At 41.2% G+C, this 25,391-nt stretch overlaps 1 protein-coding gene across 2 annotated transcripts in view; it reads left to right on the forward strand.

The window, feature by feature from the left end:
- The window catches only part of rab11fip3 (RAB11 family interacting protein 3 (class II)), a 37,530-nt gene that overhangs the window by 4,449 nt on the left and 7,690 nt on the right, over nucleotides 1-25,391 (forward strand). Inside the window, exons 3-7 of one of the 2 annotated variants that reach the window (XM_088324366.1) lie at nucleotides 13,417-13,510; nucleotides 18,253-18,329; nucleotides 21,184-21,356; nucleotides 23,475-23,627; nucleotides 24,467-24,604. In XM_088324366.1, coding sequence (XP_088180492.1) covers nucleotides 13,417-13,510; nucleotides 18,253-18,329; nucleotides 21,184-21,356; nucleotides 23,475-23,627; nucleotides 24,467-24,604 — 635 coding nt within the window. The remainder of the gene's footprint in view (nucleotides 1-13,416; nucleotides 13,511-18,252; nucleotides 18,330-21,183; nucleotides 21,357-23,474; nucleotides 23,628-24,466; nucleotides 24,605-25,391) is intronic. The other variant, XM_088324367.1, reaches the window with a different exon arrangement.

The following is a 25,391-nucleotide window of genomic DNA, read 5'->3' on the forward strand; positions in this document are numbered from 1 at the left end:
ATCTTCTCATTTGCATAATATTTCTGGGTGGATTATCCCCTGTCTAGAGTTTGATGTCCCCACCACCACTACTACCGTGCATGAGCCTTAAAGGTTTATTGCATTACAGAAATTATCCATCCATTATCTGCACCTCTTATGCTCAGTAGGGTCGTGGGGGTGCTGGAGCCCATCCCAGCTATCTTCAGGCAGTGGGCATGGGACACCCTGAACTGGTTGCCAGCCAGTTGCAGGGCACACAGAGATACACAATTCACTCGCTCATTCACACCAAGGGACAATTTGAACCAGCCAATTAACCTGACATGCATGTTTCTGGAATGTGGGAGGAAACCGAAGTGCCCGGAGGAAACCCACCCAAGCACGGGGAGAACATATAATATAATATATTCAATTGACTAGTTTTTGGAAATACATAAGAGTTTTTGGTTTGAACAAATTTATTGACACTAAAAACAGAAAACAATCATGACAATCTCAACAGCAATTAAGCACATTCACAATATTATATTCCAATATTACGTTTTTAACAGCAAACACAAAGTGAGGTTTGAACAAACCTTCTCGAAAATCAAACATATTCACAATTTCATTATATAACATCTTTGTTAGTGTCAATAGATCCGTCCAGGCCAAAGTCGATTGTCCTCGGTCTGAACAAATCCACCGACACCAACAGCAGCAAAACACAGCCATCAAGCATATTCACAATTTTTTATATTTGACAATATGACGTGACGATATGACGTTTTAACATTTTTTCCTGACATTTCCAACATCAATTAAACAATTTCAGAGTTATTTTCTTTTAACAGTAGTTAACCAGCGTGTAAAAGGCAATACTATTGTGCAAGGGCATAGCTCTGCCATCCCACCCTCCCAAGCAGCATTCTTCCAGTCCTCTGTGTGGGTCCTTTCCCTTCTGCGTGGGTCCTCTCCCTTCTGGGTTCCACAACCCAGGCCGTTGCTGCCGGGACTCCCACAGCGTAGCTCCGGCTCCCCCCTCCGGGTGGGTACAGACGAGTCTTCTTTATGGCTGCGTCCTAGGCCCGCCGCTCGCAGATTGTATGGTATCTGCAGCCATTTGGAGCACAGCCACGGGGGGGATCTGCCTGCACCTCCATACCAGCAGGTTTCTGGAGGTCCAGATGGCGTCCTTGATGGCGGCGAGAGTGAGCCAGTCCCTGGCAAAGTCGTTCCGATGCCTCCTCGACCGACTCACCCCGTAAAGCACGTACTGTGCATCAGGGACCTCTCCTGCTGGCAAGTCCGGGAACTTTCCTAGTTGTTCGGCCATTGTCCACAAGACCTTGGCAGCGCTGCACTCACAAAAAAGGTGCCTCACCGACTCCTGGGCGCCACAGCCAGGTCGAGGGCACGTCGAAGTCGCTGACATTCCTCGGTGGTGCATTACAGCTCTGACTGGGAGAACTTCATGAGCCACCATCCATGACAAGTCTCGTAGTCTGTTTGGGAGGGCAGGATGATTGACGTTGCTCCAAACCGTTGTGGAATCGCCAAACGCAAGCCCCCGCACAGGGCTTACTGTAGCTCGCTCTTGCACAATAGCAATAAGGGCCCTGTGGTTTTGTAAAGTGTGACATTCTTGTGTTTCCAAATCAAACTTCTTCAAAAAAACCCGAATAAAGAGATGTGTTGGTGGCAAGTTAAACGAAACTGGAATCAAACGATTGTTTGGTACAAGCTTTAGCTTCCGCAAATATGAGCCCATCCAAAAACGGGTCATTGCTTGACTTTTCGGGTTGTTGGGTGGGCCCACAGCGTTTTGGAAGTGGAGAGAGACATATTTGCTTCCCAGGAAAAGCTGGAGGTCAGGCACTCCTTTCCCCCCTTTTTCCTTTTTCTTTTTCATTGTATCTCTTTTTATCCTTTCCCACTTTGAGCCCCAGACAAAGCGAAAGATGGCTCGGTCCATTTGTAACAGCACGTTTCTTTTAGGCATAAAAATTAAACTGATTGACAAAAGCATTGGGAGGATGATCGCTTTGATGATTAGGACCTTCCCCTCTATTGTCAGTTTTCTTAGTGACCAAAAAACAAGTTTTTGCTTAACTTTCCTTGTCACGTCATCCCAGTTGGTCTCGCCTCCTCCATCCGCATTGAATTTTACCCCTAGGATTTTCTGGTCTGTCTTTAACACCGTCAGCGGGAGTCCTGCCTTTTCTGTCTCTTTCCACATTCCATAAAACTTCACTTGCGATTTTTCTCTATTTAGCCTTGAGCCAGACGCCCTCCCAAACAGGTCAGTCAAGTCAAGGGCTCTTTCAACAGATGCGCGGTCAGTACACAAAATATTAAAATCATCCATGTACAAAACACACTTGGTAATTTGTCCCCCACTTCCTGGGATATTGATGCCTTCGACAAATCTATCTTTTCTTAACATTTGTGCCAAAGGTTCAATGCAAAGAACATAGAGAAGGGGAGACATAGGGCAACCTTGACGTACACCGCAGTTGATCTCGATTGCTTCCGATAAATTCCCGTTAATCATGAATTTGCTGTAGATGTCTCGGTATAGCAGTCCTACCCAATTGATGTATTTTTGGGGGAAACCACATTTTTGCAATACCCTGAAGAGGTATTGGTGCGAGACTCGATCAAAGGCTTTTTCAAAGTCTAGGTTTAGGACCGCTAGTCGCATGTTTCTGTCTCTTGCATAACAAATGGTGTCACGGATCAGCATGAGACTGTCGCTGATCTTCCTTCCCACAATGGCACAGGTTTGGTCTGGATCAACCAAGTCTCCCAAGACAACAGACATTCGTGTTGCTAGAAGCTTGCTGAAAATTTTACAGTCTACGTTTAAAAGCGTTATGGGTCGCCAGTTTTTTAAGTCAATTTTGTCTCCTTTTTTGTGCAATAGAGTAACTATCCCGATTCTGAAACTGTCTGGCATATGGTCTCGACTGGAAAATTCGTTAAAAACAGTTAACAGATCTGGTGCTAAAATATCCCAAAAAGTCCGGTAAAATTCGAGGTTGAGTCCGTCCTCCCCGGGTGATTTGCCTTTTTTCATAGTCTTTATGCAATCATTCAGTTGGTCTTGGGTAAAGTCCGATGTTAAAAAGGGGTCTTGACGCACTGATCTTGAAATATGATCTAATACATGCCCCATTTCATTCTCATATGTTTCTTTCTTTTCAAATAATTTTTTGTAGTAGTCTTCGACCAATCTGGTTATTTCACTACTTTCCTTTGTTATTTGCCCGTTTTCGTTTTGAAGTTTAAAAATCCCCTCATTTTTGCCCATAATTTTTTTAAAAAAGTAGCGTGTACATTTTTCCCCTTCTTCTATTTCTCTTTCTCTGCTTCTTATTATGATGCCTTTGCTCTTTATTTCCGCCAAAGCGTTTAGTTCTTGTTTGGTCTCTTTGATTTCATCATTAAAGTCCATCCCCTTTTCTGTTAGGATGAAATAGCGTTGGAGTCTTCTTTGTAGTCCCGACATGCGTTTCATCTCTTTGAGTTTCTTGTTTTTCCCTGCATTTTTAAAAAAGGTCTGTGTTCGTTTCTTTGTCATTTCCCACCATTGTGCTCGTGAATCATACGAGTCTTGAAGGGTCTGCCAGTCTTTGTACAGCTCCCTGTATTGTGCGGCTAGAGCCTCATCCTCCAGCAGGGAGCAGTTTAACTTCCACAAACCCTTCCCAACAGTCATACCTGAAGGAAATGAGAAAGAGCAGGACAGTAGCAAGTGATCCGAAAAAAAAACTGGAATTAATCTTGCATCACTCTGTGCTAAACCCCTCGTAAATATGTAGTCTATTCGAGAGGCTCTGGCATTGTCACTACTGAACCAGGTGAAGCCCTCCTCTCCTGGATGTATGGATTTGAAACAGTCCACCAGTTTAAATGTCCGGCACATGTCTTGTAATAAAGTTGATGTTTTATCTACTTTAAACTCCTCATCATTCCTCTTTCTATCCTTCCTACTTAAGATGCAATTAAAATCTCCTCCCACGATTAGTGGTTGATGGCCTAGCATATACGACTGGATGTCCTCTAAAAGTTCGTACCTGAGTTGTCTGTCGGCATGGCCGTATATGTTAATGAGGTTAAAATCATTCCCTATATAAGAAAGTCTTGCTAAGATTGCGCGTCCGTCTCTCATCACAGTACTCCCCTTTATGATGAGTTGAGGGTTGTTTATTAAAATGGCTACCCCATCGTTACGGTTTTCATTCGAGCCACTCCATAATGACGGATATGGCCAAATCTCTTCCCACTGTTTATAATTTTTTAGAAAGGGGATGCAGCATTCCTGTAGTAAAAACACATCCGTTCTGATAGTTTTTAAGAACGATAAAACACTGTGAGCCTTAACCTTTGATCTCACACTTCTTACATTGATAGTAGAGAATGTAATGTTCATAATTGTTGTAAAAGTATTTAAACTAGTTAGACAAAACTGGGGGATCTGAGTCCATTCTTTGGTGATCATCGAGATCATCGAGGGTGTCACCTGTGTCAGACACATCACTTAAGAGTAGTACCTCATTTTGAGACTCACCGGGGAAAACTCTGGGACCCTCTGACTCTCTGTCTGTGGTTCCAGGTCTTCCCCTTTTTTCTGGGTTAGGGGGTGAGCCAGAGGACCTATCAAGGGGTCTCTTACTTCCTTGCCCACTAAGGGTCAGGTTTTTTCCCTCCCCGACTTCCTCCGTCTCAACTTCATACAGTTCCCTTGTGGGCTTATTCACCGGCAATCGGCTTTCTTCTAAATCTCTTATCTTTGTTTCTGGTTTTTTCACCACTCCCAATTTTGTCTTACTTTTACTCCTCTTTCCAGTGCCCGTATGGGTTTTTGGAGAGTCATTCGCCTTTTCGATTTGTTTGTCTTCTCCAAATCCCGGCAATGGCGTAGCAAACAAATTTGCTAATTTGAACTCTCTTCCAGGCCCTTCCTGATTAATATGTGTTTTCGGAGTGGCAGTTGCTTTTTCTATTCGTTTGTCATGTCCAAATTCAGGTATTTTATGAGAAATCGAATTAGAATTTCCAGGTTCTTTCTGTTTCAATTTTGATTCTCTGGTCTCTGCTCCAGGGGTTTTGGTAGGTACATCTGTTTTTTCAATTTGTTTGTCTTGTCCAATTTCTTTGTGCATTTCTTGATCAATTTCATTGGGTATTTCCATAACTTTATTCATTTCCTGTTCATCTTCATTGGGTATTTCTATAACTTCATTAATTTCTTGTTCATTTTCATTTTGTATTTCCATGACTTTATTAATTTCATTGTCTTTGTTATCTTTATTCACTTCATTGTCTTTGTGACAATTATTCATTTCATTATCTATGTTGTCTGACATAATTTCATTGTCTTTGTTATCTTTATTCACCTCATTGTCTTTGTGACATTTATTCATTTCATTATCTATGTTGTCTGACATCATTTCATTGTCTTTGTTGTCTTTGTTAACTGCCTTCCTAGCTTTCAATTTGTTAGCAAACGAATTCGGGCAGTTTCTAAAGAGGTGATTCGTTTCTCCACAGAGATTGCATTTTCTGCTATTGCTACATTCCTCAAAGGAATGTCCAATTGTTCTGCACTTTCCACAAAAAATTCGATCACATACCTCAGCCAGATGCCCATGCTCACCACATTTGCGACAGAGTTTTGGTTGCCCTTGATAGTGGATAAAGCCACGGTTTTCCCCCAGGAATATAGTCGACGGAATTTGTTTCAGTCCCTGAAAGCCCTGAGGATCTTGCCGTAGTTGGACTGGTACCCTCCAGGCACCATTCCAATAGCCTTTCTCACACCTCACCTTCATAGCCTGGCCTTTTACTGAGCAGTATCTACTCAACCAATAACAGACGTCATCAGCACTGATCATTTCACTAAACATTCTAACAACGACAATTTTGTTAGTATTATCAGTCAGCTTCTCCACTGTAAATCCTGAAAACTGGGACCTCACTCCCTCAAAGCGATTCCAAAACTCTTGATAAAGAGCTGCCGTTTCAAAACTCACATCAAAGCCTTTGCCAGAAGTCATTTTTATGACAGCATATACCTCCTCCTTTTTAAACTTCAGAATCTTTTCAACAAACTTGTTAATAAAATCCGTCCTTGACATTCCCTCCGAAACTGCCACAACATCTTTGAGCAAGAATCTCACGCAGTTACGTCTCCGCCCGCCGGTATAATGCCCGGCCATGGCAGGACTCGGCTGCTTTACTTCTAACTATGTTAAAATGGTTAGAATTGTAAAATTAATAATTAACAATACTCTTATAACCGACGCCAATGACAGTATAAACGCATAGAACGAGCAGTGCTAACCTGATGCGTCCACCATCAACCTAAGCGCCAATATGGTTTGCAATCATCTGTCTGTCCTTGTGATTAATTCTGTGTGCTAAGGCATGCTATTGTTAAGGAGTTAGTCGACATTCCACTCCATTTATCTTTGTGTTGTTGACTATTTAAGTTGAAAGGTTTAAATGAGAAATCGAAATGGACCTGCCCGATGTTGACACCATACTGACACTTATAGAACCTTCAGGCCTCAACAGCATCAATTAGCATGATTGTGAAGTTGAGCAGAGCGAAAACACGCCGTTATTTTACCCAGGAACCACAGAACGGTGACTTTTAGTTGTTCCATCTAGCACAAAGCTGGGCAAAAATTTTTGTTTTGTGGGCCACATTGAGATAAAGAATTTGGCAGAGTAATCGGGTTGATTTTCTTGTATCCACCGATACTGACTTGCTCTGATACCTCAGCCATGTGTGAGGATTTTTAAAAAATGTGTATCTATGAATGACTAATCATACTGACATTCATATGTACACATTACATTTCTATTCTATAGCATAAGAATAACCTATATTTTATGTTGACATTATCTTTGTATAATTTGTTATTGCAGCACGGTCAACCCGGAAGGGGCATTACCTCATGAGCGGTCCCTTCTCCTGGTTTCTTCATTTTCCTCATGTTGAGGTTTTTGAGTTTTTCCTTGCCCTCATGTAGGTTTTAGATCAGGGGATGGTGTAATGATAGTCTGTGGTTTGCAATAATCTGTGGTCTGTGCAGCCCTTTGAGACTCTTTGTGATTAAGGGCTCAACAAATAAACACGAGTTGACTTGACTTGGCTTCATTTTTGGGGCGGCAGTAGCTCAGGAGGTAGAGCGATCGTTTTAGGTTTAAGGGATCCCAGTTCGAATCCCGGCTTGTCCGTGTTACATGTCGAAGTGTCCTTGGGTAAAGACACTGAACCCCTGATACCCCCAATAAGCAGGTTAGCGCCTTACATGGCTGCACAGATCACGGCCGCTATTGGGAAATGTGAAGCACAATGTAAAGCGCTTTGGGAAGTCATTGACTTGAAAAGCGCTATATAAATGCAGATCATTTCATTTCATTTTATTAATAGACTATTTCATCATGTGTATGCAGTGAGAAGTTTTCATATTTAACAGTTTTTAAAAGTCAGAACTAAAGCAAATACTATGCACTAAATTTCTCAACATGCAATAATGTATTTAAATAGATCACATAATATATGAAAAGAAAAATTGCAATTAAGGAAAAATGCGCAATTAAAAATATACATTTAAAAAAAGATCCAGATGATAACTATGGAAACCAGTACTATCTGTTTCATGTGGTGGAGAAGACCCCTACCCCCCACAAAAATGGCTTCGAAAGCAACTGGCGCCACCAGGCTGTACTTGCCTGAGATACACCACAGAAAGTGGTGCCCTGACGACCCTGCCGGTTAAGGGATCCGTGAACTGTAGTCACATTGATGCTTTGCAAAAAAAAAAAATTTATTTAGTACGATGAAGCCACAAAGGACACTCGCTTCAAGACTGATACCGAAAACAAAACTTTGTATTCAGCTGGATGGATTAAAAACCTGGTATTTGGCCCTGCAGGCCTCATATTGCACTTGGCAGAATTTGTAAAATGAAAATGAAATGATCTGCATTTATATAGCGCTTTTCAAGTCAACGACTTCCCAAGGCGCTTTACAATGTGCTCCACATTTCCCAATAGCAGCCTTGCAGCCATGTAAGGCGCTAACCTGCTTATTGGGGGTATTAGGGGTTCAGTGTCTTACCCAAGGACACTTCGACATGTAACACGGACGAGCTGGGATTCGAACTGGGATCCCTTGATCCCAAGACGAGCGCTCTACCTCCTGAGCTACTGCCGAATATTGTAGGATAGGATCTAAAAAGCGTTGGCCAAGTAGAGCATTGTGTTTACATCCATCTTTGGCAGAGGATTGTGACTAGAGCTGCAGATTTATGTCGAGAGATAAACTACTAATCATTCAGATAAAAAATCGATGGCCTGGTTGCCAAACGGCTGCAGTTTGACCCATTTCCTTCATCATGAATCTGGCTGCAAGACAACAGTATTTTTACCAACGACTCCAGGACACGATAAACTGTAGAATAAAACAAGAGGTGGCCCTGTTATTTTAACAGAAAAATGTAGTAATTCATGACGTTTTTTTCCAATTCTCCAACTTCAGTTTGTGTTCTGTATTTGTGCTTGGCGGTGCCGTTACTACCGTTGCGGGAAAAGTATGCCAAGTATTCCTTGAAACGTGGCCACATTTGGAGTTCCTTTCAAAGCCCTCCTGGCAGCCCGCCGGCTTTGACCCCGATGGCGCACAAAAGCCAAACCGGACGGTATTGTGGCGGCAACTCCGTCCCTCCCCTCTGCTTTTATGCGCTGCCCCTTTAATCCGCAATGGAATGTTGAGTGGCCTGAATTTGGAGCTCTTCTCTGGCTTTTTTGTCTTCAAAGCTTGTCTTGTCTGTCAAGCTATTGATCTCTTGATGCGCTCGGGCGTGCCGCTACGCTGATTACATTCGAATACAGGAACGAGAAAATACACAAATTGCATTTGACTTGGGGCTTTGCATCATGTTTACTTTGGACGGCGCCTCAGAGCTTTGCTGTCAATAATTTACCATTGAATAGTAAAACTGTATTCCCTTAACCACTAGGGTCATAGGGGCACCATTTCTGATGGTGTGTCCTGGGCAAGTACAACATGATGGCACCCAAATGTTTCCACCCGGTCTCAAACCAGGGACTTTTGTCCTATTTTATTTTTAAAAAGGCACACCTAAAATCTACTCAAAATTTTTAAATGTGCCTTATAATACGGTGCGCTTTATAGAACGGAAATACGGTGAATAAAGTTGTAAATGCTTCATTACAACTAAATGCTTGTACATACGGTTACCATTTATGAATGAATCCATTTATTTTAGTTGAGAAACTAGATTTCCTAGTATTTCTTTTTAAAATATGTTCTTTTATTTTTTCAATGTAACTCCGGTTTTACTGTAGTCTAGTGCAGCTTTATAAATGAAAAATCTTTCACAGAGGAATCTTTTTGAATGTGCGCCTTTTAGTCAGGAAAATACAATATATGATTTAAGATACAATGAAAGAGATAACAGAAAATACAGTATTTTAGGACTTGGCCTTTCTAATAGCTAAAAATATTAATATTTGACCTTGATCAGCTTCAGTAACACTAAGACATCAACAATCCAATATTTATTTTTTTCCATTGATTAGTTAATTGAATTTATCAAAAATAATCTGCTTCATTTGATGTATTTCATTGTTTCCTATTGAATTTTGCGAGACCGTGGTGGGTGTACAGTCCAGGGGACCATGCCCCCAGATCACCAGGGGTCGGGAATCTTTTTGACCTAAAGAGCCATAAAAGTAAAATAATTTTGATATTTTTTGGAGAAATCCACACCATATTTTAAAACAAAATTCAACAAAAGCGCTAAACCTGTTCTCCAGACAAAAGCACATTTTATTTCCCTGTGACATGTTTGATGATTTGATAAAATCTATGAAATAATAATAATGCCAGAGCCTGTGTCTCATATCAATATAAATATCCCACTTAAAATTTGTTTCCCTCCCGCAGTTCCTTAGGAGTGTTAAGGCTTGTTTTGACCATCATTTTGTCCTAAACAGTGGTTTCAAAACGAGGTGCAAACAAAGTTTTTTGTAAGAATGTCACAAAATACTGCAATGCATTTACCTTTGGTGCAGTTCAGTGCTGGATGAGGGGGAGGAGTACACGTGCTGTGTGTATAGCTCTGCCCATTCCTACCACTCAACCAATGATATTGCTCTGTGTACTTTGCTGGAGTTTTGGTATGTTTACAGTTCGTTCCGTGGGTTTTCATCATAAAGTGTCTCATCAGGGAACATACATTGTTAAATGAGCTTTCATACCAAGGATTCTTTAGTGATGTACAGCCAAAACAGGGTCTATTGGTGTGCCACCTTGACTGTAAACTATAGTTGACTGTGCCCTGTATATACTGGACTGAACCCAATGGTATTTCAATCTAGGTCGTCCGTAGCAATACAGTAAATAACTGTGCAAGCTGTATCTTTGTGCCAGATATTCTCATGAAAAGAACTATATATTGCTCGTGAGCCATAAGTTCCCAAGCCCTGCCCTAAGAAAATGTTTTACATTTCACATTTAACTACATCACTCTAGTTCATTTTTAGAGCAAAATCAAGAAGATAGCTTTATGATCGATTTGTGCCCTTCTATTCTGATTGTAGGTGACAATTTGTCTCTGGTACCTGTCTAAAAATAATGTGATAATGAGATAAAACCGACTGCCTTGTCAAATGTTATTCATACCACTGGTGGTCTACTGGTAATAATTTGGTACTCTCACTGCTGCGCCATTGGTTGGATTACTGTTACATCCAACAACAACTTTTGAGCTGAGAAAAAGTGGGATGGATTTTAGGCTGATTGGTAATTTAAAAAAATGAAGGGTACGTGTCATGATTGCTCGTTGATTTTTTATGAATACAAGTTTGGGACTGGTGGGTCTGATTAAACTCTGGTGACCCGTTAGATTCTAGCGGCTAGAATCTTCCCCTGATATGGGAAACACTGTATTTGATAAGTAAATATACATTCATGAGTTTTTAGTGACTGATTTGACCTATATCGAAAACCTTTTTCATTTATATTTATATTCCATATTATAAAAAGCTAACGGGCTGCACAGTGGTTGGGTGGTTAGCGCGCAGCCCCACGGTGCAGAGGTTCAAGGTTCAAGTCCAGCACCGCAGCCTCCCCGTGTGGAGTTTGCATGTTCTCCCCAAGCCTGTGTGGGTTTCCTGCGGGCATTCCAGTTTCCTCCCACATCCCAAAAACATGTTTTTCAGGTTAAGTGGCCGGTTCAATTTGTTCCTAGGTGTGAATACGCGAGCGGATTGTCTGTCTCTGTGTGCCCTGCGACTGGCTGGTAACCCGTTCAGGGTGTTCCCTGCCCACTGCCCGTAGATAACTGGGATGGGCTCTAGCACCCCCGCGACTTTACAGAGGATAAGCGGTGCAGATCATGGATGGATGGATGGATGGATAAAAAGCTAACAGCAGGAGTCAAACAGGCAGAATCTAAATTGAAAGTCATCTTAATCTGAAAGATCAACTTGATTGCCATCTGATACCAAGTGATCCCCGAAAAAGTGTCTGAATTTAATCACGGTGTTTGTCATTTTCTCCACGTTCGGCCTTTGTCAGGCTGTTATTTGTGTGTGGATTCCACTTGTTTGCAAAAAAAAAAAAGCGTAGGCAGGTCGCTGCAAAGTGTTCACTGGCGATGGAAGCTGAACTTTTTCCTCACGGCCAATCTGCTCCCTTTTCACGTTATTTTTATTCTCCGAGGTGGCGCTGCGCCGGAAGCATGCTCTTGTTGCTAGGCAACGGCCTGCTGGAATATACAGTATGTAGGTGCACTTACGTAACCCATCTCATGCGAGCATGCAGGATTGTTTTTTTCTTCCTGTAATCTAGCGTATGCAAAAGGTTGTACATTGCACATCTCAACTACCTTGTAAAGTCTCAATTTTGCCATAAAATTCAACCTGCATAACAACTGTAACTTCCTTTTTATCTCTGGGTCATCTTGTGTTTTCGTCTGCCCGATAAACATGCATCATTTCGTTAGTCTATTTCTTATGTTGTTCAAAACATTTCTTTTTTGTAAATATTTTGAAATTGTTTCATTAATTACTATTATTTTTTTCTTTTTTAAAAACACCTGAATTACTCATTAGCTATAGGGGAAATTTGGGTGATAGCGTTAAAACGTGCCTTCTAACCTTAATTGGAAATACAGGCCTGGTTGTATTCCTGTTGGGCATTTTTGTCTGACAGGTGGAGACTGATATATTAACTCTTATCATAACATTGGTTCATCAATCAAGCGTGTGTGTTTGTGATTGAGAGAGAGCATAAAATGGACGCTAAAGTGGAAGGCGGAGTGATTAGCTGCTACCGTAACATTAATTACCGGTAGTCAATCTGGCTCTAAAACAGGAGTCCTCACACTTTTTAATTTTCGAGTGCCGTTAAAATTTCGTTTGCCTTTTCATTTTATGAGGTTTTTTTTTGCGATGCCTCGACTTTAATTAAGTCATGTTGGTTGTATTGACATTTTTGTCTAGTTGAAAAAAAAAACAGGGAGCTGTTTAAGTTTTATGTACCTTTGTATGATTTGCTGTTGAACCTAATTTTATTTCCTGCTGTGTTAATTTTTGGTTTAAGTGAAAGAATAGTCATGTTAGTTACTGTAAAAAGTTCATAGAGCTATTATTAGAACATTATCGGGGACCCCTCTCACCCCCATCATGGACTGTTCACTCTGCTAGCCTCTGGGAAGAGGTACTGCAGTGTGCGGTGCAGGACCACCAGGTTCCGCAGTAGTCTAGTCCCCCTGGCCATTAGACTGTTAAATGGTCAATCTAACATATACTGGTAGTTAACCTAAATCTAAACGGCTGCTAATTTGACTTTTTGCACTACTGGCAGTTCTTTATAGCTTGCCACTCCTTGCACAATTGCTCTCTGCACTATTGTACTTACAGCGTTATTGTTACAGTGTTAATGTTACTGTTTACCTGACTTGTTAACCTGACTGCCCATTTTGCACATCTGGTTAGCTACTCCTCTTGCACTATCGGCACTATGGTAAAATACTATACGTAGCCATAATACAATACAACTTTTACTTATATCTGTACATTCAAGGAAACTGGGCGGGTCAGATGTATCGACATTTCGTTCTGTATACACGTGTACTAGAATGACAATAAAGTAGATCTGAATCTGAATCTGAATCTATTAAAGTTACATTCGAATTTCTAAAAACATTTCTTTTGATTCTTTTTGCATCATTAACAATTTTAAGGCTTTACAGCAAATAAATACATCAGCTCATAATATCGGTTATTGGCCGTAAAAGGAATCGACAATCCAATACTGATGAAAGACTTTTGTTTGTTTTGTTTTTTTATTCCTGCCCTTCCAACTTCTTTTACATTGAATAGTTTTTTTCTGTGTTTGCCCTCCAGGTGAAAGATCTAACCAAGTTCTTGGATCCCAGCGGCCTGGGTGTCATCAGCTTTGAAGACTTCCACAAAGGAATTTCCGCTATCAGCAACGGAGGCAAGTGGGGCAATTTGTCAAGGTCATCTCAAGTACATCAAAGGTCCACATTGTCCTCCTTGAATCAATCCCCCGCCCCACTTTGATAGCAGTCGACTTTTTTTCCAGAGCCTTTTAGGTTGAATAGGTCCGGTTACTGCTCGGCATGAATAAGAGATGCGGTTGAAAGCCTGAGCTGCTTTTAGAGGAGGGCACTTGCTCCTTTTTGCTTCAATTATTGAGTGTGCCCCCCTCCTCCCTCTTGGGCTTGTCCAATGTTTTTTGGGCTGCCAAATACATGAGAAATCTCAGTTGTGCCTGTGCTCTGCTGTTTTTAGTAACAATTAGCAAAATAACTTGAGTTTGAAATTCACTGCCAGGCCATTTACACATTGAGCGCCACTGACGCCTAAATATGTCAAGAACCATGATTGCTAGGGATGCACTCAATATTCATCACCGAAAATGATTCTGCCAAAAAGTGCATTTTCAGTGTTGTTAGAAAAAATCAAACCGAAAACTGGCTTCGGAAAGAATGATGCTGTGATGACGTCACGACTGAAGTGCAGCAAGCCATGTGAAGCTGGCTTTCACTTGGGGTGGAGTTCGTGGACGTCACAGTTGCTTAGTTTTCATTTGCGCACAAGGAGATGGAGGACGCTTTCTCAAACGTTGGTGTGTCCCTGTCCTTCCACGTATTTGTTAGCTGCTAGCCAGACTTTGGCTAATGTTTACATGCTAAAACTACATACCTAACTTACTACATTTGAGCCGTTTTTATTGGTAAACACGTCATTTGTGTGTGACATTCATTCAGTTTGTCGCTAAAATTGATTAGCCGCTGACCCACATGTGAGAGAAATTTGATTTACTATTATAAATAATTCGTTTTGGTTTTTATGCAAGTGTGACCAGCGCACCATCATTATCATCAGATCCTGCCTTTCTGTAATTTTCTTGTCACTACCCAATCTACTGTCCATAATACTCTGCATCCATCCATTCATTATCTGCACCGCTTTTTCTCAGTAGTGTCGCAGGGGTGCTAGAGCCCATCCCAGCTATCTTCGGGCAGTGGGCAGGGGACACCCTGAACTGATTGCCAGCCAGTCACAGGGCACACTGAGACAGACGACTCACTCGCTCATTCACACCCAGGGACAATTTAGACCAGCCAATTAACCTGTCATGCATGTTTTTGGAATGTGGGAGGAAACCGGAGTGCCGGGAGGAGACCCACCCAAGCACGGGGAGAACATGCAAACTCCACACAGGAAGGTTCGATCTTATGACCTCAGAACTGTGGCGCACACGCGCTAACCACTGCTCTACCGTGCTGCCCTAAAACTCTACAATGCCCCCCAAAATATGTACTGTTCAGCGGAGCAGCTAGACGCTATTTATTTTCCTCATAAGCAGCCACTTTATTCTAAATACTAAAGTAGAATAAACTTGCTTGTGTTATTTGTATTTTTTCCTGCAGTTTTACTACATCCGTTACACTTTCTCTTACAACGAGTTTATTAAAGCCCTAAATTAATTTTACGAGAATTTATGAAGGTAGCTGAAGTCAAATCTAATATAAAAAGGATTACAGTACTAGAATGTTTTTTTTGCATCCATGACTGGAAGCTTTTCAATATCCGAGGTTGTTTGTGAGCGGGGAGGTATTTGTTTTTAATAAAAAGCTAGCTTGTGCCCTGCCAGCAGGTAATGGAAATGTCTCCTTCCTGAATGTCTCCAGTGTGTATGAGTATCACTCATGAAAGCACAGTCTACATTTCTCTTTTCTCTTTCACCTTTTTAACAGTTTCACTGTCTCAGGTTACATCACTTTTTGTCTATTTTTCCGGTACTTTTGCCTGTGCCCCGGTCACGTGGCGCTTTCTATATTTGCTGAAATTTGAGCGTCAATGTTACATAACGGGCTTTGGCTCCAAGGACGTAACCTCCAAAATATGCTGATTGGATTGTTTACTTGAGCCGTAGAATAACGAACAGTATCCATTTGTCAAATTGGAATTCCTCACACTTTAACAATGGATTTCTTGTTCTTGTTTGATTTTTTTTCTCACTCTGTTCATTCATAAGCAAGGTTACTATCAGTTGAAAAATTCTACAAGTTCACAATATTTGAAATGGGAAGAAGGGCTGACAGGGAAAAAGCTGAAGCGTATCTTGGTCCTGTCTTCTCAACTGTCTTGACGCCTGGTATACACTGGTATATTTAAGAAACATAATATCAGGGAAAAAGCTGGAAGAATGCTTTTTATCTCAATAGAAATTTAGATTCCCATTGACGGCTGTCTAACAGAGATTTCTTTTAATTAATTTTGAATTGAATTGTATTTGTAATTGTCTTTATTGTCATTGATAACAACGTAGCAAACACTGTACAGTATGCATCGAGATTAGACGTGGCACTCGAAGGTAAACAGGTAATAAATACTTAAAGGAGAAAAAAAGACAAGACTATCAGGATAAAAGACAACAAAGTGCTTAGAGACTGGCCTAAGTTATAATAATAAAAGAGATTTTATTAATCAATTTTGAATTGAATTGAAATCAATTGAATTGAATCGGCTTTATTGTCATTGATAACAATTTAGTAAACATTGTATGCATCAAGATTAGACGTTGCACTCCAGGGTAAACCTGTATTGACTAAGACTTAGAATGAGAAAAAAAGACATAACACTATCAGGATAAAAGGCAGAACAAAATACTTACAATAAAGTGCTTAGGGACTGGCCTAAGTTATCATACTAGTGCAATGTTTGTGAAAAACAAAGAAGAATAAGTGCGATAACATTTAGCAGCAACCAAATCCCCAAAGTAAGTCACAAAGTATATATTTTCACAGTTTTGTGCAATAACATTAAGCAGCAACAAAAAAGAAAAAAAAAACACAAAAAATAAGTCGCAGGATTTCACAGTTTTGTGCACTCGTCTAGTCTGGTGTTGGCCCTCAGGGGCCGGTCACACAGATATTTGCGGCTGAATCACGGCCAGAAATTTCTGCCTTTGGGGCGGACGCTATTGGACGCATTGAGATCGCCATTCAGACGAGATACAGCAGTGCTTAACACGAGGTCGGAAATTCGCGCGCGGGTGGCAGCGCAAATTAAATTTGCGCTGCTCAATTCTACAGAGCGCGGGTACACAGCCTTTCACGAGCGTATCAAGGCTGAACCACGGCCAGAATTTTCAGATGATGCTGTTGGGCGCAGTAGGACGTTTTGAGACCGCTATATAGACGAGATACAGCAGTGCTTTACTCGCGGTCGGAAATTCACACGTGGTTGGCCGCACTCAAAACTTTTGAGCTGCTCAAAAGTTTGAGCACGTGTTAAACCGCGTGCCGCACACGTGGTCAACACGAGGTAATGACGCGGAAATGACGTGCTATGGTCGCGGCCAGGGCGCGGTTACACATGGGTAGGACGGGAAATTTCAGCGGGTAATAGTGGGTGGAGCATGGTAATAGCATGTTCTGCGCCTGTATCGTGGTGTTATTACGTGAAATTAGCGTGTTACGCGTGTGACAGTCTTTCGCCTTTCTCTGCGTATATACAGCGCGATTTGCCGAGCACAAGCACACGTCAGTTGTGCTGGAGACGTCAAGGGGGTGAACATGGATCCCCGTCAGCGTAGTGACCTCGTCTTAATCCATTTTTATTTCTTGACATTTCTTTTCAAGATAATAAAATAAAAATGATGCCATAGCTTGAAATCTTGATCTTCACGGGACTGTGTCTTGAGCGGTAATGATTTCTACAGCCCGGTGCATCCCTGCCGAGATTTGCATACCCTCGCTACTACAACCACTTTTACCTCGTTTTATCTCACTTTTAGGGAATGTAATGGCGAACATATAACCAAAACCACTTCGTCTTGCATTTATTGGGAATTTAATACAACTTAAACCATTCCGTCTTTGTTTTTGTTGTGAACGTAATCGAACGCAACACGCCCAACCCCCCACCCCCTCGCGTGAACGCGCATTCTGCTGCGCTTCCAACAAAAGCGATCGTATTCTATATAAAACGCTTATTAAAACAATAAAGTGAGCTAATTATAACAATTGGGAGATCCTAGTCTATATAACGCGTTTATTTAAACATTAAGTGCGATTGTATTCTACAAAATGCGTTTGTTAACGCGGATGACAACAAAAGCGATCACAGCAGAATGTGCGTTCACGCGAGGGGGTGGGGGGGGGTGTCTGTGTTGCGTAGGAGTCGGATTTGGGCACAACACCGGCTCGGGAGCTTTTATATCCGTGGTCCACACGAGAAAATGACGCAGAAATGACGCGATGAGGAAGCGGAACAGTCGCCGGCGTCTTTTTTGCGGCCATACACCGATGAACAGCGGGGTGGCCCGTTTTGCGCATTTTCCATCGCGGGCAACCACGGGCGAAAAAAAATCGCAAAATTTTGGCCGTGATTCAGCCGCAAATGTCTGTGTGACCGGCCCCTGACATACACAATGGACAAGCAAGGGTTTTCCTCAGCTCTCTTTTCCCTTCAGGCTTTTTTGCTATCTTTTGATGAGCCTAGGACATTGCTTGAAAGCAAAAGTGGAGAGTTTGGAGATGAAAAAATAAATAAAACTGCACCTTCTTCTTATTTTCAAACTCAAGCACTCAAGTGTTTTTTATGTGGTTTGAAGAAGGCTGTTTGTATTGCTTCCCTCATCTGTTTGTAGAGCTTCCTTTGCATAACGACGTCATGTTTACACACAACGTGTTTTATCTGCAGGTCCTGAGCTGCAGCTGTACGGCACCAACTACAGTCCAGGAGACGGGGCTGAGGGCTGCCCTGAAGAATATGACGAGGTGAGGCCTGTTTTGCAGCCACTTTTTCCGAAACGCCCACCTGCTTCGGCATCTGGCAGGCTGACCTTCTCAGGATTCCTTGAACTGGGTGGATCACAAAAGTGTGTTTTTGCACTTGCGGTTAGCATATCTGACATTCCCTTACCCTTTATTTGTGTAGTTGAGTATTGTATTGTTGCTGGCATCTGCAAAAATGTTTCTGTGGGCATTTTGCACTATCAAGTGTTGCTTGAACCTTCTCCTAGTGTCCGTTTCGGATTTTGCTTTATTTAGCCAAGCTGGATATGACTCATTGCATACTGAGATGGCAACATAGGATGGATGGTCTAATTAAAAATGTTAGCTTGATATGAGTTAGGTCAGTCTTTTGGGGGCCAATTTTGATATTTAGGTTGATTTTTTTTTTTCCATTTCTTTATTCCATGGGTTGGCAAACAACAGCCTGCAGGCAACATACACCTTTTAAATCCAGCTTGCAAACGAATATGTTGAAAATATTTTCTAAAATGGTTTTAAAAAGTACCATTCATAAAAATGGGTTGGGTTGGTGCCACTCTTAGTGCCCCTTTGTGTGTTTTCCCTACATAAAAAATATGTTTTACATTCAACAATAATGTGTACTGCACTTAAAGTCAATATTCACATAGCGAGCTGCATTCTTCTGTTCTTGCTAATATTTCTATCATGCATTTAATATTTCTCAAGATATTTATAACATTTAATGAAAAAAACAACTTTGAGCTAGCCCTAGGGCATTTTGAGTTTTTATTTCTATCCACACTTTCACATTTAGTGCCTTAAGAAACGGTCATAGTATATTAGTTTTCTTTAGTTCAGAGTCTTTCAAAACTAATTATAATGAAATGCTCAAGCTATTGCTAACATGTAGATTGTTCATTACTAATAAATGCCTATAATATCTGCTATTCAACAAAGTTTCTTCGCCATTTTTTGTATTTTTATTTTTATTTGCACTGTTCGTACAGGTGCCTGGAATCCTTAAAAACGCTTGAATTTTAATGTTGTGTTTTGAAGGATTGAAAAATGCTTACATTTTGGTGAAGTTGTCAGGACCAGAACAGAAACACAAGTTTTATTTAAAGAGAGAAGAAGGGCTGCGCCCACGATCCGGTGTTCGCTGGGTGCGGGAAGCAAGTCGCTCTCGCACTCTGATTATGATCCGAACACTGAAGTGGATCTTCCGTAGCGAGCGATGGCGGTGTCAGGGGAGGAAAATTGGTCAGTAATTGGTCATGACTGAGAGAGCAAGACATGGTCGGGGTCGGAAACGAGTCGTAAGCCAGAGGAGACGTCGTCGGGAACAAAAAGGGGTCATAAACTGGGACGGGAGAGCAGACGTGGTCAGGATCCAAACAGGTTGTAGCCAGAGACAAACGGGAGCAAAAACGGGAAAGGCGGGAGTCTGGGTCGAAAAAGGCTTGCCCAGTATACACGGAGATTCGCAGACGGACTGAAAACAGGGGACTGACAGGACTGGTTTTAAACAGTGACAGGGAGCCAATCAGAACCCGCGGAGGTTGGCGCCAAATGAGCGGGCGCAGGTGATTCCCATCAGTAATTATGACAGAAGTGCTTGTAAATGCTTGAAAATCTTGCCATGTTTCTCAACAAGCCTGCTTAAAAATGACAGCCGACACTCCGATCTGGCTGCTTGGGTTTGCCATTGCATTTCTTTTTCCCTCGTGATTAACGGCAGCTGTTATTAGTTTGTATGGCATTGTCCTATGAACCATCATCACCCTATACGGGACACGTGCATGCGATACCTAATCAGGGCGCTATGGAATGTGTATTATTGCAAGGATTACTTATCAATTTTGGACATTTATTATGAGCCATTCAAAAAAAAGGTAGCGCTACCCAGTGGTAAATTCAGAACTTCCTGCACCTGAAAAGCTACAATTTATTTTTCATTTTACCCAACACTCATATGGGAAGAGATTTGTCTCAAAAACAGATATATTTGCACTTTACTCAAGATCTAAATATCATCTGTCGAGATTAAAAATTGCACATGTAAATCATATATTTGTGGCTCTGCAAGAAATATATTTTTTAATAGTGTTGGCGAAATTGGAATATTGACTTTGAAACTCCTTGCTTGAATTTTCCCATGAAAAGGGTGCACGCTGTATGTGAAATGAGAAAAATGTGTTAAAGCTACATGATCTTTGTCCTCAATGTTGACATAAAGAAAAATACAAATGGCCAGAAAAAACACATTTTTCAAATCAAGGGAACCATTGATCAGTTGCCGATGCCATTTCTGAGCATCTTTTCCACAGACTTGTTTTTCTGTCTCCTCAATGGCAGCAGTGTTCTGCCACTGTTGACTTTCAAAACAAGCCTGGTGGTAGACTGCGTGTATCCCAGGGCACAAGGCTCCTTCGACTGCCGTTTTTCCTTTACATTTTAGAATCAAGTTTGTTTATAATGTGTAACACGCCAGCATACGGCAGCGGCGGTTATGTAACGTGTTAATTTTATAGTTTTAAGTGTAAATCCGGTCAGAATTATCAGGAAATTATATTGTTGTCATGGTGTTTTAATGGCGTCTGATTACCGAACGCTGCTCTTTTGGACTTTGGTCTCCGCCCCTTTGGAACTGACTGTGCAGATACTACTTCCCTCTTTTTCAAAACAGCTCAGTTTGCAAAGGATAAGGAAGCATTTTAGGATGCTTTCCTGTTGGTGATTCTGCCCTGGGAGAATGCTTTTGGACACGGTGGGGGGATGACTTTAAACTCAATTATCATCATTATCCTATTTGTGTTCTCTAGCTTTATAGAATCAAATGATTTTTAGGTTGAGCAGAGCTTTTTTATATTTCCAGCAAAACGAGGTGACGGACAGCGCCTACCTGGGCTCGGAGAGCACTTACAGCGAATGCGAGACCTTCACTGATGAAGACACAGGTGCCCTAGTGCCCCCCGAGATGCACGAGGATGTGGACACCGACAGTGGCATCGAGGCTGCGCTTCATGACCCCGAAGAGGCCGTCAATAGGTCGGTTTCGAGTCGCATGAAATGTTCTTGTATCTCTACCTGTTCTGACCAAAAAGTCTGTACTGCTGTAGGAACTGCCAGGATCTCTTTCCTCTTATTTGTTGTACCTTTCGCTATTCATGCTTGCATTTATAGATGCAAATATACGTGACTAGATGACTTTATAAATGTAATTGGAGCATGACCTTTTGTTTGCTGGGAATATGCCAGCTAACAGCCAAGCTTAGAAGAGCCACTCTACTGACCCTTCACACTGATCATGTGATGCTGGTGCTTCCCGAGTTCGATTTGGGTCAGCAGACCGGCAGAATAATGAGAGACGGTCGCTGTTCTTGTGCCATCACAGCAAAATCAAAGTGAGAGGAAGCCAGCAGTGCCCAGATGCTTTGCTATTGATGTTTTTGAGATACCATTTTCCCAAGATCACTTGTAATGGAGGACTTTGACCAAAGAGCTTCTTTCACTTGTGTTAAACGAATACATCTGTTGTATTGCTTTTTTTTGAGAATATAATAAGATGGAAAGATGCAAAGGAAAAAAAATGTTTTCAGTTTGGCTGAGATGTTTGTTTGAAAATAGGTTGTCTCTATTGTTAAAACACTAACGACAAGTGCTGACTTTGCAGTACGTCCCTGATGACTGATGTTTCAGTTTGGCCTTTTGTCCTCCAACCTTGAATTCCAGGAAGTGTTGAGCTAAGCTCTTTGCCTGTTTCCCATCTTTTTTTCCCTTTTTTCTCTCGGAATAAGCCGATTTTCCCCTATTGAGCTGACGGGAACATTTTTCCTAAGTTTTGATGTCACCTCTTGTTCCTTGGTGCCAAGTATAGAACCTCATTGCTAGATTGAAAATCAATTCCTTGTTGATTCCTTTCTGGCAGCATCCTCCCTCGGTTGATGTTCTGGCAAGAAAATTCTCAGGAAAAGTTTTTTCCCACTTTAACCTCACACTCGGGCGATTGAGGTCTTGCTACTCAACTTTGTTAGCTAGGCCTTAAACCGGTCAAAAAAGCACAATGTGTGTTACTATTGCCTGGCAGGAATTAAGACGATAACAGGATTAGTCTCTCTGTGTTGGGCATCAGCTGGACTGTCTGTTGGCTGTTGCTCAGCCTCAAATCTGATTAGCCCACTCGGCGTCCACCCCGGACTCGCTTGCCCATCTTGACTTGAGTCTGGGGTCTGGGGAAGCTCGCTTTTGTTGGAAGTGAAGACTTCAGAATTCCGCTCTGGTTGGCTGGGGTTTTACCCCCAGTCACCCTTAGGGTTTCTCGCCGGAGAATCGGAGGGTGCTTGGCAATGCCTTCTTTGTCTTCATCTAGCTTTAGTTTGGAGCCGTGCCCCAGGAACCTGGCTAAAGGGTGAGTGCCTTGGAACCATTGATGTGTTCTTCAAGTTTTTTCTTGTAAATCATGATTGTTTGGGTCCTCATGGCTCACTGGTTCGGTTGAATTATTCGAATCCTATCTCATTAAATTACATGTTAAAATGCCTATTTTTTTCTTGGACTATATAGTTGCGTAGTAGTAAGAAAAATAACCTCAGAAAGTGTCAAATTTATTTTGCGATTCAAACCATGCATCCAAAGTTGTTTCGAGGGATACTTCTCCTATAATAAACTTTTGGCTTCAACCCGTCATCCCGTTATCTTTTCAGATGATTTGTTCTTTTTGTGATGTGATGTTTGCTGCAACATGCCTGAAAAGAAAAAATGTGAAAAAAACAAAAAAACTATTTTTGGGGCTGTTTTATCGCAAAACAACATTGGCAATACTTTTATTTGTATCCTGAGAGCTAGGTTTTCTGTTGATTCAGACATCTTCATCTTTATTTTCAGTGTTTTTTAGTCAACATATTGCAGGACAATGAAGAAAGCGCCTTATTTATCGACATCGAACCTCCGCAAAGACTCATTCATCCGTTTTTCATTCAGGAAGGCGACATGTTTGGTTCCAGGCAAAGCTGCCTGGCGGATTATCGCCATTTAGCAGATTAGCCATCACTCCACTTGTCTGTATTAATTACACTTGATTGAAATTATTCTCTAAGGTTTGTCTTCTTGAGTCTTCAAGTTAAAAAAACAACTACTAAATCAGTGTCTCGTGTTGTTGTTTTGAAGGTTCTCTGTGAACTCTGAACCGGTCATAGGCGGTGAGGAAGAGCATTTTGAAGATTTTGGGGAAAGCAACAACTCTGAGCTGCTGGAGGATGCCCCGGATGTGGCCAACGACTCGCCTCAGCAAATGGACGTGGCCGCTCTGCTCTCGCCCAGGTATGCTCTTCAAACACTTCTTGCATTGACTCCATTAGGAAATGCAACGTGTAAATATTATAGATCCCCACATATGTCTGAGATAAGACAACTTGTGTGAGAACTCAACTTTTCCCACAACTGATTTCTTGAGTCTGAGGTCAAAACATGATAAGATATCTACAGGTGTCCTGTCCTGTTATGGTCATGGCCAAGATTAGAGAAGTTCATGATTTCCATTGAAACTCTTCAAATTCAGCAACTCTAATCTCTTTTCAATGACGGACCAATTTATTATGTCATTTTTCTTATTTTAAATGGTTATAGAAGTTTTGTTATATATAAATTGACTTTGATGAAGTCACGGGCAAAGGTGACCCATAGATGTTACTAATTGGGTGTGAATGTGTCACAGCCCGCATTTCTTGCTATGTACATCGTGAACTCTGTCTCTCAGAATTTCCAAGGCATGTTTTTTTTTGTCAGCGGGACGAAAATAACAGGACCAAGTCGCTGTTTACATCCGCCAAGCGACCAGCGTCAATTTTGACGCTGCAAACTTGCAGACGCTCGCATCCTAGGAAAAGCTGACACACTCCTCGAATCGACAATCATCTTGTAGCATGGCCATGAGGAGTGTGCTCAGGCTTCACTTCTTTTTATTTCTACTGAGGAAGAGTTTGAGTGTGAGCAGCTCTTCTCAATTTATTCCGACCCCTCAGCAACAATAAGAAAGGTTATCTCCTCTGGAAAGCTTCCTGCCACTTTTCCCTCGTTCTTCATTCCTCTGCAATTCCTAACGAGTCTTTTCCCGTCACTCACCTCTTCTGTCCTTTTCCTTCCTTTGCTCCTTCCTTCAGTTCACCCGCTCCTCTTCCTGACTGCTTCCAAAGCTTCCTCAAGAAAGAGGCGCTGGATTTTTTCTGTAGCCAATGTCACAAACAAATAAGTCGCCTGGAGGACCTCTCCACACGTCTCAATTGTCTAGAGATGACTAGGTAACGCGCTCGCTCTCCGCTTGCCGTGTTGCCATGCCGTGGTGTGTTTCATCAGTGCTTCTCAATATTTTCCTTTGAGGCTATTGAAGACAAAAAAACCTCTCTAGTTTTAAACAATCATTATTCTTTTTGCTGGTTGTGTTGATTTAAGATCAAAGATATGGGGAAAACATGAAAAAATACAACAAGATGTTTAGTTTTATAAAATGCTTTCTTTTGGTTCTACAAAATTCTATGCTCTTTTGACCTTTTTTGGTTTTGTTCCTTTACCAACGGGAATATTGATGAAACAATTCTAATTTAATTGTAAACTTCAAATTACTTAAAATAATTATCTATTAGTTAATGCTATCTATTGGTAGACGATTTTTCTCATTTTGAAGCTTATTCTTACAATTTACAATTCATTTTAATAACTATTTGTAAATAATAAATTTTTTTTAAAAATGAGCTTCTGTCTAATTTTTTTAATAACGATTATTTTAAAGGTGGGGTGTGTTGTTTGAGATGTCTTTTAAAAGTATCAAATTAAATATTTTCTTGATTATGTATGTGTTAAGAATGCCTAACTTAGTTCAAAGTATATCTATTTTTTCACCGCGCCTTTCTACTTTATCATCGGTGTTTCAACCATCTGTAAACAGATGGTAATTATTGTGAATACATATTTAAACACTACTACTAGAATACTTGTATGTATTCATTTTCTTATTTTACATGCAAAGTAAGTTTAAAATATGTTCAAATAAGAAAAACGTTTATCCATCCATTTTCTGTACTACTTAAC

This window comes from Urocampus carinirostris, chromosome 19 (assembly GCF_059441175.1).
Source record: "Urocampus carinirostris isolate Australia breed hairy pipefish chromosome 19, RoL_Ucar_1.0, whole genome shotgun sequence".
Classification (NCBI taxonomy): domain Eukaryota; kingdom Metazoa; phylum Chordata; class Actinopteri; order Syngnathiformes; family Syngnathidae; genus Urocampus; species Urocampus carinirostris.